A 14253-nucleotide genomic window follows, 5' to 3' on the forward strand; every position below is an offset into this window, starting at 1 on the left:
AAAAAAAAAAAAAAAAAAAAAAAAGTTAGGACCTTTGTCACTGGTTTTCATTAATTGAAAAAAACTATTGAGACTCTACATAATTTTGGGCATGGGGGAAAGAATAATGACAAAAGCAGAGAGAGCTCTGCTCTCAAGGAACTTAAAATTTATGAGGGTCAGGGAGGAGGACATTAAATGGGGAGCAAATCTGCAAGCAGGAGTTATGCTGTGCAGGGCATAGAGCTGGTCTGGGACTGCCATCTGGGGGACCCGGAGGCAGGGACCTCAGAAGCTGCACAAAGACCTGGGCGGAGTGATCCAGGCATGGGGACAGCAAGTGCAAAGGCCCTGAGGTAGGGACAAAAGGAAGCCCAGAGTGGCCAGCACTGGCAGATGAAGGGGAGGGAAGTAGGTGGGTGGGTATGTTGTGGGCAGGTTTTCTGGGCAGCCAGGGAGAGCCATATGGGATTTGTTCTGGGCATGATGGGAAGCTGTGCATTATAGCATTGAGAGCTGGATAATGTCCTGATCTGGTTTTCATTTAAGTGGGTCATTCTGGCTGCTGTGGGGAGAGGGCATGGGAGAGGCAGTTGTGGAGGTAGGGGAAGGAATGGGGAGTGGTTGCCTGTGGGGGAACCTGGACCAGAGGCTTCTACTCAGCTCATCCCTTCTTGGATCCAGTGCTGATATTGCTCTGGCCTCAGCTGGATGTTTCTGGGTGACAGAAAGGCCTTTGGAGTGTGCAGAAAGGGTTTTAAGCAGAAGCTGCCCTGTCCCTGGCAGAAGACTTTGGGAATCCTGGCCCTCAGAAAGGCTAACGTGGCTTCCCTGCCCCTTGGACCATGCACTCCCCTCCCCACCCCATGCATCACTTCCATCCTGGGAAGTGCCCAAGCCCCATGTGTACACCTGCTTTAAAGGCAGATGAATCTCCTCTTTGAACCACATGTGCTTTGCTGCACGGGGCTTGGTGCTAGGAGGGATGGGAGACCGCGATTTGGGCAGCCCCAGCTCTCCACAGCCTGTGAAGACGCTGGGCTGCCTTATCTCCACACAGCTTCACTGCAGCAAAAGTTTTAATGGAAGGAGAGTCATTTGAAATCTTATTTGAATGACTGTGTTCCCTTGGGGCTTGAATTATTTGTTTCTTTTATTTTGCCAGTACTTTTTTTTTTTTTTTTTTTTTTAATCTGCAGTGCCTGGTTTGGGAGGGGACGATAATATGAGCCTGTTAGAAATAGAATATGTTAAAAACATTTATTCACAAAGCCTGTTATTCCTTTATTTTATTTTCTGTATCTTTCTCTCTCCCTGACTACAGTGTGTCAGGATCATAATCTGAAGATTGAGAAAGGAGAGGGACGCGGTGGGGGAGCCTGGGATCTGGGAGAGGGTATTAGCTCTGCCCTTTGGAGGGGCAGGGAGCCCTGGGGAATCTGCGGACCCAGTTCAAACCCCAGCATGGCCACCACCATACCTTGTGGTCCTGGGAAAGGCAGACTCCATCCTGAGACCCAGTTTTCCTATTTGTGAGTTGGACTAGATCTCCAAGGGCCCTGTTGCATTCTTTGGCACACAGTAAGGTTTGAGAGGCAGTAAGGGGTGGTCCTCAGCACCATGGGAAATGGAGCCAGACCGTCTGGGTTCCGTTCCCAGCTCTGCCACTGACCAGCTCTGTGATCCCGGCAAACTGCTCTGAGATGCCTTGGATTTTCCATCAGAAAATGGGGAAAATGCCAGTGCCCCCTGCACAGGGGTCTCATGAAAATGTGGGGAGATGGTGTGTGGAAGATGCCTAGACAGCCAGCCCTTGGCACATAGGAGCTGTGAGAGAGGCTCACATAGGAGCTGTGAGAGAGGCTCATAGGTCAAGCAGTGTCTGCATTTCAGATGGGCAATGGCCTTTCTGAGGTCACACGCGATTTAGTACAGGGCCAGGATATCTTCCTACCTCTTTCTACTGGTTCGGCTCTTGTTAGGGCTTGAACAGGGCTGCAGATGGAAGGCCCCAGAGAAGGAAGAGGTGAGGTAGGGGGCTCCCCGACTTCCCTTCCTGTACCCTCCCCCCGCACCACCTGCTCTGCTCACACAGCTGCATTGCTGCCCCGTACCCTCGGGCCCTTGGAGCTCCTCCCACCCATGGCCCTCCTCATTCCCACCTCTCAAGGGGACATGGGCCTGGCAGGCCATGGCTAATGCCAAACTCACAGGGACATAACCAGGTGGTCCAAGGCAGTGAGCCTGAGCGCAGGGCTGGGCCCTCCCTTGCCGCCTCTCATTTGGTTTAGTTTTCTGGCCCACAGTCATCACACTGACGCCAGTTTTCCTTTCAGTGATGACTCCAGCTGCTGGGTCCTGAGCACAGCCCTGGCAGCGTGTGAAGTGCATTCTAGACCTCATCATGTCCTTTAACCCTCACTGCTGTCCCACAGGCTGGTGCTGGGATCTGCCCACGCCCTGCAGCTGGAAGGGATGGGTCTGTTCTCCAGGAGTGGGGCCGAGGGCATAACCTTGGAGCCTGACCCTGGTTTTACCCCAGCTGGGAGACTGGCCACTTGCCTGGCCTCCCTGGACACCAATGGCCCTCTCTGTAGGGGACAGGTGGTTGAATGAGATGTCTGCTGAGGTCTGGCCCAGTCTGACATCTGTGGCTGTGGCCAGCAGCATCTCTGTGGTGCTGGGGAGGTGTGAGTGGTATCTTGAAGGTGGCTTTAAGTTTGGGAGGTTCTGGAAGAGCAGTAAAGGCACGATACCGGGACTGAGTCCAGTAGGAGTCTGGGAGGCAGGTCAGGCTGGAGAAGCAGGGCAGGGCCTGCGGTGGGCTCAGCTGCCCTCAGTAATAGGAGCAGCGAGGACAGCGACCATCATGGCTGCTATTTCCAGAGTGCCTCGTGTCTGCTAGGCATGATATATATGATTTCCAGTGCTCACAACTCCATATGGTTGGAGTTCTTTCCCCCATTTTCTAGATGAGGCCACAGGCTCAGAGAGGGTAAGTACCTGGCTCCGTGTCACACGGCGAGTTGGAGACTGAGGTGGGATCTGCCCGGGCCCTTCTAGCAGACCAGAGGGGATTGTTCTGAGGGTGGTGGGGGATCTGCAACCCTGGAGCTGTTCCCTGTGTCCCATGGGGAGCTCTCACGCCCAGGGGGTGTTGGCAAACAGAGCTGGGCGCTAAATAAGCCCCCACTTAGTGTCAACTGGAAATCACGGCTCTGCCGTCGGTGCCAGTTCTTAATGTCACTTATCCCAAGCGGGCTTTCAATTTTCAGCAACAGCAGCCTTCTAATTTGGTCTCCGCCACTCTGGTTTTGTGACGGGAACAATGGCAGTGGCAGATGGGGAGCAACGACTCCATTTTCTTGTAATGTCCCCAGTCGCAGGCAGGGAAGGCACCATCTGGAAGGAGAAGGTCAGATCATTAAAAAAATACATACGAATAAATTGCCAGGACTTGATGGGCTGTGGGTGTTCGGGGAGGAAAGAGAGGAGCTGAGCTCTGGGCGCCCTGGTGACGGGGGCTAGGGCGGGGAGATGCTCGCTCACCCAGCTCCTGCAGGCCGTGGGGTGAGGAATTGGGGGTCCAGACCAGAGCTCTTGTCTGGTAGAGGTGAGGATCTGCTTGATTGTAAGTTCCTTGAGAGCAGGGACAAGCTCTCAAATCTGGCCTATCTTTATTTGCTGCCCAGGGGCTTGTCCAAGAGGCAGCGTGGTGAGCCCCGGCACGCTAGGAGAGGCTAGGAGAGGCTGTGCTTCCCCGGGACGAGCTGCGTTGCAGGCACCGTGCAAGGTGCCCCCGTGGGTTAGTTCCTTGGCACCTGGGCCTTCCCCTGCTTTCCCCTTTCCTCTGCTGGCCAGCGTGGAGTGTGGATGGAAGGACCTGTTTCCCATGATGGCTGTGAGGATGCAGTGAGGCAGTGTGGAAACCGTGAGGTGGGGAGCACGTAGAAGTGTCTGTTATGGCAATGTGCGCACCCTGTGCGGTCGTGCCCTTCCCCTGAGGGTCTCTCATGTTGGCCTTTCCTCGCTGGTGGCAGGGATCAGGTCTTACGTAACTCTGCTTCCAGGGACCAGCAGGGTAGAGGGCTGGACATGGAGGACGACGGCTCTGGGCCCACTTCGGGAATGAGTTCATTGCTCAGTGACTCAGGCCGGAGGGTGTGAGCCCGCTGGGTGCTGGTGCCTTCACGTCATCACGCCTGACATTTGGGAATGTCTTTCACTTCTCAAATAGCATCTCACCTGCCACCTCATTCCAGCTCCTCTTGCTGTGCCGGCGTTCAGATGCCACCTCTCTCGGGCAGTGATGGCCTGCGGCTGCTCTCACTCGTGTCCAGCCCTTTGCTCTGACCCGGCAGGATCTCTTCGATGAAAGCGAGTCAGATTAATGTTCATGTCAGGGGTATATCTGACAAACCTTGAAAATGAAGCTCTGAGAAAAGAGACTCTGTTCATGTCCCTGAATGTACTGATGGTCCGTGGTGGGTTCAGCCCTGTGTGAGTGGGTTGGGTGAGGTGTAGAAGGAAATAGGGTGGGAGGTTTCGGCCTTCACAGAACACTGGCATGGTGGGGGAGCCCCTACTTCCATGTGCACACACACACACGCGTGCACACAAAGGAAGAAGAGTCACACTGGTGGAGGAGCAGGGAGTAGCTCTGAGAGGTGTGATACCCTCCGATGGGCTGAGATGGCAGGTGGTAGAGGCCAGGGCATGGAGACATGGGCGGTGCAGGCCTCTCCAAGAAGGAGAGGAACCAGTCCTGGGGAGCTGAGGGGTAGAGTTCCGGACACAGGGAACCTCCGGGCCCGTCCCAGTGAGGTTGCTGAGCACAGTCCAGCTCAGTGGAGCTGAGGGCCGAGGGAGGAGGCCGGGGAGGGAAGGGGCCTTCGCAGCTCTTCCAGGAGAGTTTGGATCTTATTCTGGGCAGACTGGGACTCCATTGATGCTTCCAAGCAGGGGAACGGTGAGGCCAGATGTAAGTTTTAGCAGGATGGGCCTGGCTGCTGAGTGGAGATGACTGTAGTGTCAGGGGTCCCTGGTGTGGCTGGCGGGCACTCTCAGGCTGAGTTGGCCCCTCCTAGGGGAGGGGCAGGCTGGCCGTAGGTCCCAGCTTCCTCTCTGTCACGGAGAAGTGCGTTGGAACACAGTGATTCAGTCTGTGACCTGCCTTTGTGGCTCTGGAGCTCTGGGCACTCCTCAGCTTGGGGTCACTGCAGTAAGTGGCCTCTCTTCCTTGGGCCACCTGTCCATGTCTCTGGCTGCCTGCAGCAGAGCTACTCTAGCATCACTGTGCCCACAGGCCTTTGTGACGGAGCATCGGTGGGCGTGGTTGCTGAAGGCTGCCTGGTTTAGTTCAGAGAATTCAGTCTTGGGTTTCAGACCTAGGCCTGAATCTGGGTGCTGCCCCCTAGCCATGGCTGTGGTCTGGCCATGTTACCAAATCCCTGAGTGCCAGTGTCATCCTCTGTGGAGTGAAAATAATGATTCTGACTATGCTCAGCAATTGTGAAGACTAAACCAGGGCATAGACGGTGGCGATCAGTGTGGTGCCTGATGTGTGGGCGCATAGTAGGTGGCGTCTTCATCACGCCCATCCTTGCTGTGGGCTTCCTGGAAGGGAGTCCTCATAGGGAGTGTAAAGAAGGAAGGGATCCTCCACAGGGAGAATTCTTCAGGACAGATGGTAGTTTATTCCTCCCTCTTTCCTTTCATTCATTCTTTCCAGCCATGTTTTCTGAGCACTCACTATGTGCCTTGCAGTGTGCTGGGTGTCAGGGTGACAGCGGTGAATGAGACAGTGCAGACCCCCACTGACTACAGCTTTGATATTAGAGACTTATGGAAATGAACCACAGATGATTTCAGATCATTATGAAGGCTGTGAGGAAAGTAAGACAGGCTCTTTAGAGTGATTCCTGAGAGAAGGGGCCACTGTAGTCAGGGTGGTCAGGGAGGACTTCTCGGAGGAAGGGACGTGTGAGCAGAGCCCCAAGCCGTGTAAAGGAGCCTCCACAGAGGACAAGGTTTAGCAGATGCTCTTTAGCACGGTGATCTCCCGTGGTGAGTCCTGGGTCTGGGATCAGGTTAGGCATGTGTACTTGTAACAGGACCCTGGGAGCTTTGAGGCACAGCTAGGGTGGGCGAACTGGAGGCAGGTGGCTTCCTAATTTCAGGATAGTCTTGAAGGAAGCAGGAGTGTAATTCTCCCGCATTTCCATCACCACCACGGTCGAGTGTGAGTGCCGCAATGGCAGCCTCCTGTCCTCTGATCATTCATGGTCTATTTCCTACTCTGCAGCAGAAATTCAAGGCAACAGGGGTCTGTACTCTGTTCAGCATCTTAATTTTTTTTTTTAAAAACCCTTTCACGTCTATTATTTCATTTGGTTCTCACAACCACCACAGGACGAAGGCATTTCTAGCATTCCTATTTTCTAGGCAAAGAAATCGAGGCTCAGAGAGTTGGGGTGACTTGCACAGGGTTGTTCAGCAGTAGGATGGTCAAGCTGGGACCTTAAGTTTTTCAGCTCCCTCCCTGAGACCCTGGCCACGGCATCACTCCTGAGGCTGGATTTCATCTCAGTCCGGCAGGAGTAGGGTGGGGAGTGACTGGATGGGGCCAGGCTTCTGGGGCCTGCAGTGGCTCCCTGGGGCTTGGAGGGCTCCTCATGGCCTGGTTGGTCCTTGGACTCTGACCAGCTCTACCCACCTCCTTCCTCTTGCTGTAGGGGAGGAGAACCAGCCAGGCTGGCTATGCCCGGATGAGGACAAGAAGAGCAAAGCCCCGTTCTGGTGCCCGATCCTGGCCTGCTGCATCCCTGCCTTCTCCTCACGGGCACTCAGCCTGCAGGTGAGTGGAGCGGATCTTGCTGAGCCGACCTCGAAGGTGGCTGCGGCTCCCCCTCGCCTGGGAGAACCAGAGTTTCCAGGGAGCGCCCACAGCAGGGAAGGCTCAGGTTCCAGCTGCGGCTTCTAAATTCTTACTGACACGCTTGGTCGAGACTTTTTGTTGCTTCGGGAATCAGCTTTCCCACCAAAAAAATGGAGGTGAATGACCACTGTGGGTCAAGTGAATGGAAAATTCCATTATTTTGAGATAATAAACAGCAATGATCTCATCTGTTGATGGCATGGCTGCAGGTCATGCCGAAGCGGCTGTGCCAGCCCCTGTGGGTTGGGTGCTTTGTGGTCCACCAGGCGGGAGCCGGCTTTGGTGCAGGGATTGCCCTCATTGTGGGTTGCTCCCTGATGTGCCGTCAGGCCTCCCGTGTATTGAGCACTTGCTCTACACCCTGGTTCTTTCCTGCCATTCTCTTATTTTAATATCTGTAAGAACCTTGCGAGTAGATGTTTCTCTATCCATTTCACAGATAAAGAAACTAAGGCTAAGACAGGTGCTATGATTTTCCAAAAAAGACACAGCGAGTAAGAATTTGAACCGTGCCCTACCTGATCACAACACCCAGTGTCTTAACCATGAGGATGTTCAGCCCCTACGGGTTACCTGCCCTTATACCCTGTCCAGCTCCCCCTCCATCTGGAGCAACTACTGCCTCCCCTTTCCCAGGGAGATGAGGTCATCTCAGCTGCAGGGATGGGAGCACCAGCTGGAGACCCAGGCCCAGCTTGGTGAGCTCCAAGAGACGTGCCGATTGGGCTGTAGACTGGGGATCTAAACAGCTGAAAGAACAAATCCTTGAGATGTGAGTTCATTTGTTCACTTGTCCATTCTGCATATAATTTTTTGAGCACCTATTTTGTGCTAGACCCTGGGAATACAATAGTGACTAAGACTTACAAGGTCCCAACCCTTATGTAGCTTTGAATCCTAGCGGAGAGAGAGAGGCAAAAACCCAGCAAACCAAAGGAAATAGAAAAGAGTGAGGTGCATAACAAAGACATCGGGGCCACAATAGATACGTGGGTAAGTTGAGGTTCAGAGATGGCCACTTGGAGGAGGTGGCGTTTAAACTGAGACCTGAATGGCAAGAAGGATTCAGCCCAGGGATGGGAACAATATTGCCAGTAGACAAACTCACACAGAGGGTGCAGCAGGAACAGTGGGGGAAGCCAGGTGAGGCAGGAGGAGAGAGGGCGGGCCCTGAGGTCAGCTGGTGGGTGAGCTGGACCATACCAGCCTTGCAGGTTGGGTCAGCTTTGGATTTCGTTCTCAGAACAGTGAAAAGCCTTGGAAACAGATGTTTCCCAAGCTGGGGACTAGTACGATTTGATTTATAATTTGCATTTTTTGGATCCTTCTGGCTGTTGTGTGAGAGTGAATTGCAGATAAGGATGGATACCGGGACTGGGCGTGGTGGCTCATGCCTGTAATCCCAGCACTTTGGGAGGCTGAGGTGGGAGGGTCGCTTGAGTCCAGGGGTTTGAGACCAGTCTGGGCAACATAGTAAGACCCCCATCTCTACCAAATAAAAATAAAAAAAATTAGCCAGGTGTGGTGGCGCGAGCCTATAGTCCTAGTGGCTTGGGAGGCTGAGGTGGGAGGATCGCTTGAGCCCAGGAGGTTGAGGCTGCAGTAAGCTGTGATTGCACCCCTGCACTCCAGCCTGGGGGACAGAGTGAGACCCTGTCTCAAATAAATAAGTAAATAATACAAAAGGAATGGATGTTGGCTGGGTGGGGTGGCTCACGTCTGTAATCCCAGCATTTTGGGAGGTCAAGGCAGGTGGATCACTTGAGGTCAGGAGTTCAAGACCAGCCTGGCAAACATGGTGAAACCCTGTCTCTACCAAAAATACAAAAATTAGCTGAGCTTGGTGGTGCACACCTGTAGTCCTAGCTACTGGAGAGGCTGAGGTGGAAAAATCACTTGAACCCGGGAGCCAGAGGTTGCAGTGAGCCAAAATCGTGCCACTGCATTCCATCCTGGGTGACACAGTGAGACCCTGTCTCAAAAAAAAAAAAAAAAAAAAAAAAAAAAAGAATGGATATAGAGGGAGCAGCTCAGAGCTCAGCTCAGGGTCCTACTGAGACGTGACAAGACTTGATGTGGGCGGAGGCCAGGGCTGTGACTAGAGTAAGGCATCCTTGCCTCAGGCACAAAATTTCAGCAGATGTCAAAAATCTCAATAATTAAAATAAATACTATTTTAATGCAGTGCTGAAATATAATAAAATCAGCAAATTTCTGTTGTGGTTTGGTTGCTCTTTTTGTCTCTTGATACACAAAGGGCCAGGATTAGGGTGAGGCGAGTGAGCCAGGGTTGCACAAGTGTAGGGTGAAGTTTTGTCTGTATTTAAACTTTTAAATAATTATTCATTATGGATTTTTTGCATTAATATTGATTTTTTAAAAGTTGCCTTTCTCTCTCTCTCTCTATATATTTTTTGTGACTGCGTTTTTGGTGCCCTTTTAAATTTTCTACCCCAACTAGGTGCCCTGTCTATCACCCTAGCCCCAGCCCTGGTGGAGGCCTTGGGCAAGGGAGGTGGGAACATGTTGGGGATGTGTTGGGGTGGGACTGGCTTAACTGGTGATAGATGGGGTATGCCAGATTGGGGGTTACCTGTGGGCCCCGGGGCCTTGGGCTGGAGACAGCGACTATGGAGTGGGGAGTATCAGGGCCCACTGTGCCTGCGGTCAGCTTGGCCTTAGTGCATCCCTGAAGAAGGCTGGCCCTGGGTGACTTTTATGGTGGGCATTGGATTCTCCTGTATCCCTCAGGGCCTTGGGTCTCTTGAGAGCACAGGATGCAGGCTGAGCCCTGACAGATCAGACCCCAGTGGTGGAGTCACAGACTGGCCACTGCCTCCAAGGCCTCCCCAGAAGAAACCCCCATCCAGGTGGGGAGCCTCTGCCACCTCAAACCTGGGGAACCAGGGCCCATGAATCTCCTCAGTGCGAGCTCTTGGGGCCCAGGAATATGTAGGCCAGAAGCCTCCTCAGTCCTGCTGGCCCCAGTTCACTGTCTCCTGAGGAGCGCCAGGGCTAGTGGAGGGAGGCGAGTGACTCTCTGTGGTAAGGGGCCTGTGGAGCTCCCAGAAGCCAGAGCAGAGCCTGTCTCGCCACACTTGCTAGGCCTCAAATTGCCATCCCACTCTGCCCACACCCTACCCCACCCCCCACCAGTCCAGACACATGTGCCCCATCAGCTGTGTGCAGGCAGCCTGATGAATTAGGGCCTTGAAGTACCAAGGCCCTGTCCAATTACTGCAGAAACAGATGTGAGTGTGTGAACTGCTGCCCAGGCCCCCTTCCAGCACACCATGTTTCCAGGTGGTCCTGGGGCAGGGGTGACTCCAGCTCTGGCTGGCCTCATGGCAACCAGTGGCCCGGACTATTTGTCTAGGGAGGGCTTGGGCTGGGCAGAGGGCGTTGCTGGCCACCGTGTAGACAGGGTCAGCACTCTTGTACCAGTGGACGAGGGTGTGTTGGGCTCTTTCCTTCAAGGGACCAGGGTGTTGGGGCGGGAGGCAGGAGTAGGTCTCTTGTCTGTGCTGACAGTGGCCGCTGCCCACACTGGGCCACACCAAGGCCTTCTGACTCAAGGGAATCGGCCGGGGGCGTGACAGAGCATCAGCAGGGGCCACCTACCTTGGATTGAGTCCCAACAGTGTGACATCAGGAATGCTGCCTCAGCTCATGGTATCTTAAACTGGGGTGGTCACAGCACCTCCCTGACTGGGTCACCATGAGGATTAAAGGATACAATTTGGGTCAGGTGCTTAGCCAGTTGCATGGGGTGCGCTCAGGGCTCAAGAAATGGAAGCAAACACCTGAGGACACCTTGGTCCCCAGGAAGGAAAGGACACCGGAGTCTATTCTGTGGCATTTCTGAAGGCCTGACTACTGGGGTGCTGAAGGTTCTTCTTGGACCCCTGGCTCCATCCAAGGGGGAATGTTCTCCCTGGAGGGGCAGCAGGTGGGCAGGGAGGGTTCAGCACAAACCCGTCCTTGACTGTCAGTCTCAGAGCCTGCCCGGGGACAGGGCCTTGGGGATGGTGCTGGGGGTGCTGCCTGCTCTGAGATGCTTTAAAACTCAAGCATCTTGGGAGCCCAGACCCACAGGGAGTCTGTGGCCAGGCTTGCTTAGGCCAAAGCTCACCAGCCCATTGGGCTGTGTCTTGACCTTCACCGACCTCAGCCAGAACTGCTGTTGGCCGTGTACCCTGTCTGCTGCTCATCCGTGATAGCTCCACCCTCATAGCCTTGCTCCAATGATGAAATGAGCTAAGGTGTGTGAAGTGCTAGAATATCCCATGGGAGGCCCTTGGTAAGCCTTAGTAGCTGTGGGGTAACTGGATACCTGGCCCTGGGCCGGGTACTTTACACTTTCCCTCTCCAGTCCCCACGGCCATCCTGAGAGATTTCAGGGTCTCTGCTCTGTAGGTGAGGACCTGATTTGTTCAGTACCATCCAGATGGTAACCACTGAGCTGAGGCTGGAGCCAGGTTGGCTGTACCTGAAGCTGCTTCCCTTCACAGCCTCGTGCTCCCCTCTTCTCTTCTGCATAGGGTACCTTGACTTCCCAGCTTCCTGGCACAGGCAAGACATTTAGGGCCAGGGCCTTGCCCGTGAAGGAGCCATTTGAGTTTTTCCCACCATCTTCAACCTGGCTCTGTTGACTCAGCTGACATCAGGGCCCACTGGAGTTGCCATGGAAATGCCCGAGCAGGGGCTGCTGTGGCCTCCTCTCCACCAAGGGAGCAGAGAGCATCAGCCCAGCAGAAAGGGCATGCACCCTCAGCTAGATGCAGCCACCAGGAAGCAGAGAAGACGGAGCCCAGAGGCCAGGCTTAGTGAAGCCCCCTGCTCTGAATGTGGGGACCCATGTTTTCAGCAGGCAGAACTGGGGCCCCAGAGTGCCGAGGCCTCTGGCGTGCAGCCAGGCTTCTGGGGTAAAATTCAACCAGAATAGAAAGAGACCTGAACCAGGAGTAGAAGGTTTGAATTCTAGCCCTGACTCTGCCACTAATATGCTGTGTGACCTTGAGCCAGGCACACCTCCCTCTGACCTTCAAGTTGGCATCTGCTAAATGAGGAGGCTGGATGAGGTGACCTCTTAGGGACTCTCGCCCATGGCCATTAGAAATTTTGTTAGAATATTCTAACAGTGGGTCCAGGGACGGCTGGGGCCTTCAGCACCAGCAGAGGGCAGCAGCTCCCTGGAAAAGAGCCCAGTGGTCAGCTGCATCCTCCCTCCAGCCAAGAGCTGTCTCCCCTTGTCTTCTCTTTCAGTATGGCCCATGAGTGGGTCAGGCCATTTCCTAGAATTGCTGTCCTGGCCAGAGAGAGGGACTGGCCAGGTCTAGCTCAGGAAACAGGCCTCAGAGAAAGCCCACCCAACACGGGGTCTGGGGCAGCTGTTTCAGGGGGAGCAGGCGGAAGGTGGTTACTGGTGATAGCGGCGACAGGCTGAGCCCTGGTTTCTGTGCATGGCCCTCACAAGCTGCCCAGCCCTGCCACTCACCTCCCCTGTGGTCTAGGGCAGTCACCTGCCCTCTGTGACCCTCATTTCCCCGTCTGTAAAATAAGGAAGGGTGGGCATAGTGGCTTTCAAGAAACCGTATCTGGAAGCTGCTCAGTTTCAGAGACCCTGGGCTGATACAGAGCCTCCTGCAGGCCTCTTCTAGCCGGGAGGTGCTAGGAGAGGAAGAACAAATGTGAGCGTGTAGGAACTGCCTGGAGAAGCAGGCACTTGTGAAGCATGTTGCTTTCCTGGTCCCCACCCACAGGGATTCTAATCCAGGGAGAGTTGGATGGGGCCCAGGAATCTGCCAAATATTGGCATCTGGGCACCTTGACGATTAACCTCACATGTACCATTTCTGTTTCTGCAGCTTGGGGCCCTGGTCCACAGTCCTGTCAACTGTCCCCTGCTGGGCTTCTCAGCAGTCAGCACCTCCCTTCCACAGGGCTACCTCTGGGTGAGTCACCCCCCTGCCCAGCTGGGCATTCTGGCCTCAGGATAGGAGTAGGAAGAGCAGTACCTGGGAGGGGGTGCTGGAGACAGCAGCTGCCTGCCTCATCTCATGCAGCTTCATCCAGCAAGGTCTTCCTGGGAACCTCTGGTGCCAGGCACTGTATATGGAGTTGGGAGGTGCAACCTCATCTGGGGCAACAGAAAACCAGGGAGCTAAGAAGAGAGTGTGCCTTTTGCAAATGGTGACAGGGCTGAGAAGTAAGTGAAAGGGGGAGCTGTGCAGAGGGCCTGGGTCTCAGGATCTTCGCCTCTGGAGTCAGGAGGCAAGACTGGCTAGTGCCCTACTCATGCAGACATTCCAGCCCACCTTTCTATCCTTGGGCTTCCTGGCAAAGCCTCCCTTGATTCAAGTGAGGTACTCTCCACCATGTTCCTTGTGCTGCAAATTGTGTGCTCTCTTTGCTGCTCCCCATCTGAGAGTGATTTGTTCCTCATCGTTCCCCCATGATCTAGCACATGGTATATCCATCCATCCATCATCCATCCATCTATCCACCCACCTATCCATCTATCCATCTACCCACCCACCTACCTATCAATTTATTCATCCAACAAGAATATATATTTAATCCATCCATTTATTTATCTGTCCATCCATCCATCCACCCACCCATCCATTCATTCACCTATACAGCCTTCCATCTATCTGTCTATCATCTGTCCACCCATCCATCCATCCATCCAACAAGAATATATTGAGTATGTATCTATCATATGCTAGACACAGGTAAAACAATGGTCAACACAGAGAAGGGCATTTTAAAGGGATGGAGTAGATGTTTACTTTATATTCGTTGAAATGCACCCTGCAGAGGAGGAAATAGAAAGCTGACTGAGTATTTAGCCCACCTTAGCTCCTTACCTGATTTCCTGTGGGCCCTGAAGCTAACTTGTTGCCATGGCAGCTGGGGGTAAATGACTTTTGTGACCGCAGGAGCGTGTGGGCAGGAGAAGGGATGTGTCTCTCAAAGGATGGGGTCCTTGGGAAAGCAGGTCCTCCTCTGCTCCCTCTTGTGGTTCCCACCTGATGGCCTCTTTGGGTCTCTGCTCCAGGTCGGGGGTGGACAGGAAGGCGCAGGGGGCCAGGTGGAAATCTTTTCCTTGAACCGGCCCTCGCCCCGCACCGTCAAGTCCTTCCCACTGGCAGCCCCTGTGCTCTGCATGGAGTATATCCCGGAATTGGAGGAGGAGGCAGAGAGCAGAGATGAGAGCCGGACAGCTGCTGACCCCTCAGCCACAGTACATCCAACCATCTGCCTCGGGCTCCAGGATGGCAGGTGAGGGGCCCAGAAGGAGGGGTGAGAGCAGCCTCTGCAGGGCTGGGCAC

General features: G+C 54.1%; 1 protein-coding gene across 13 annotated transcripts in view; it reads left to right on the forward strand.

Moving 5' to 3' along the window:
• Positions 1 to 14253, forward strand: part of ARHGEF10L (Rho guanine nucleotide exchange factor 10 like) — a 182103-nt gene that overhangs the window by 124546 nt on the left and 43304 nt on the right. For all 13 annotated transcript variants that reach the window (XM_017852046.1, XM_017852048.1, XM_017852050.1 and 10 more), the window contains 3 exons: positions 6714 to 6835; positions 12784 to 12870; positions 13980 to 14203. In XM_017852046.1, coding sequence (XP_017707535.1) covers positions 6714 to 6835; positions 12784 to 12870; positions 13980 to 14203 — 433 coding nt within the window. The remainder of the gene's footprint in view (positions 1 to 6713; positions 6836 to 12783; positions 12871 to 13979; positions 14204 to 14253) is intronic.

This window comes from Rhinopithecus bieti, unplaced genomic scaffold, assembly GCF_001698545.2.
Source record: "Rhinopithecus bieti isolate Rb0 unplaced genomic scaffold, ASM169854v2 scaffold_33652, whole genome shotgun sequence".
NCBI lineage: Eukaryota > Metazoa > Chordata > Mammalia > Primates > Cercopithecidae > Rhinopithecus > Rhinopithecus bieti.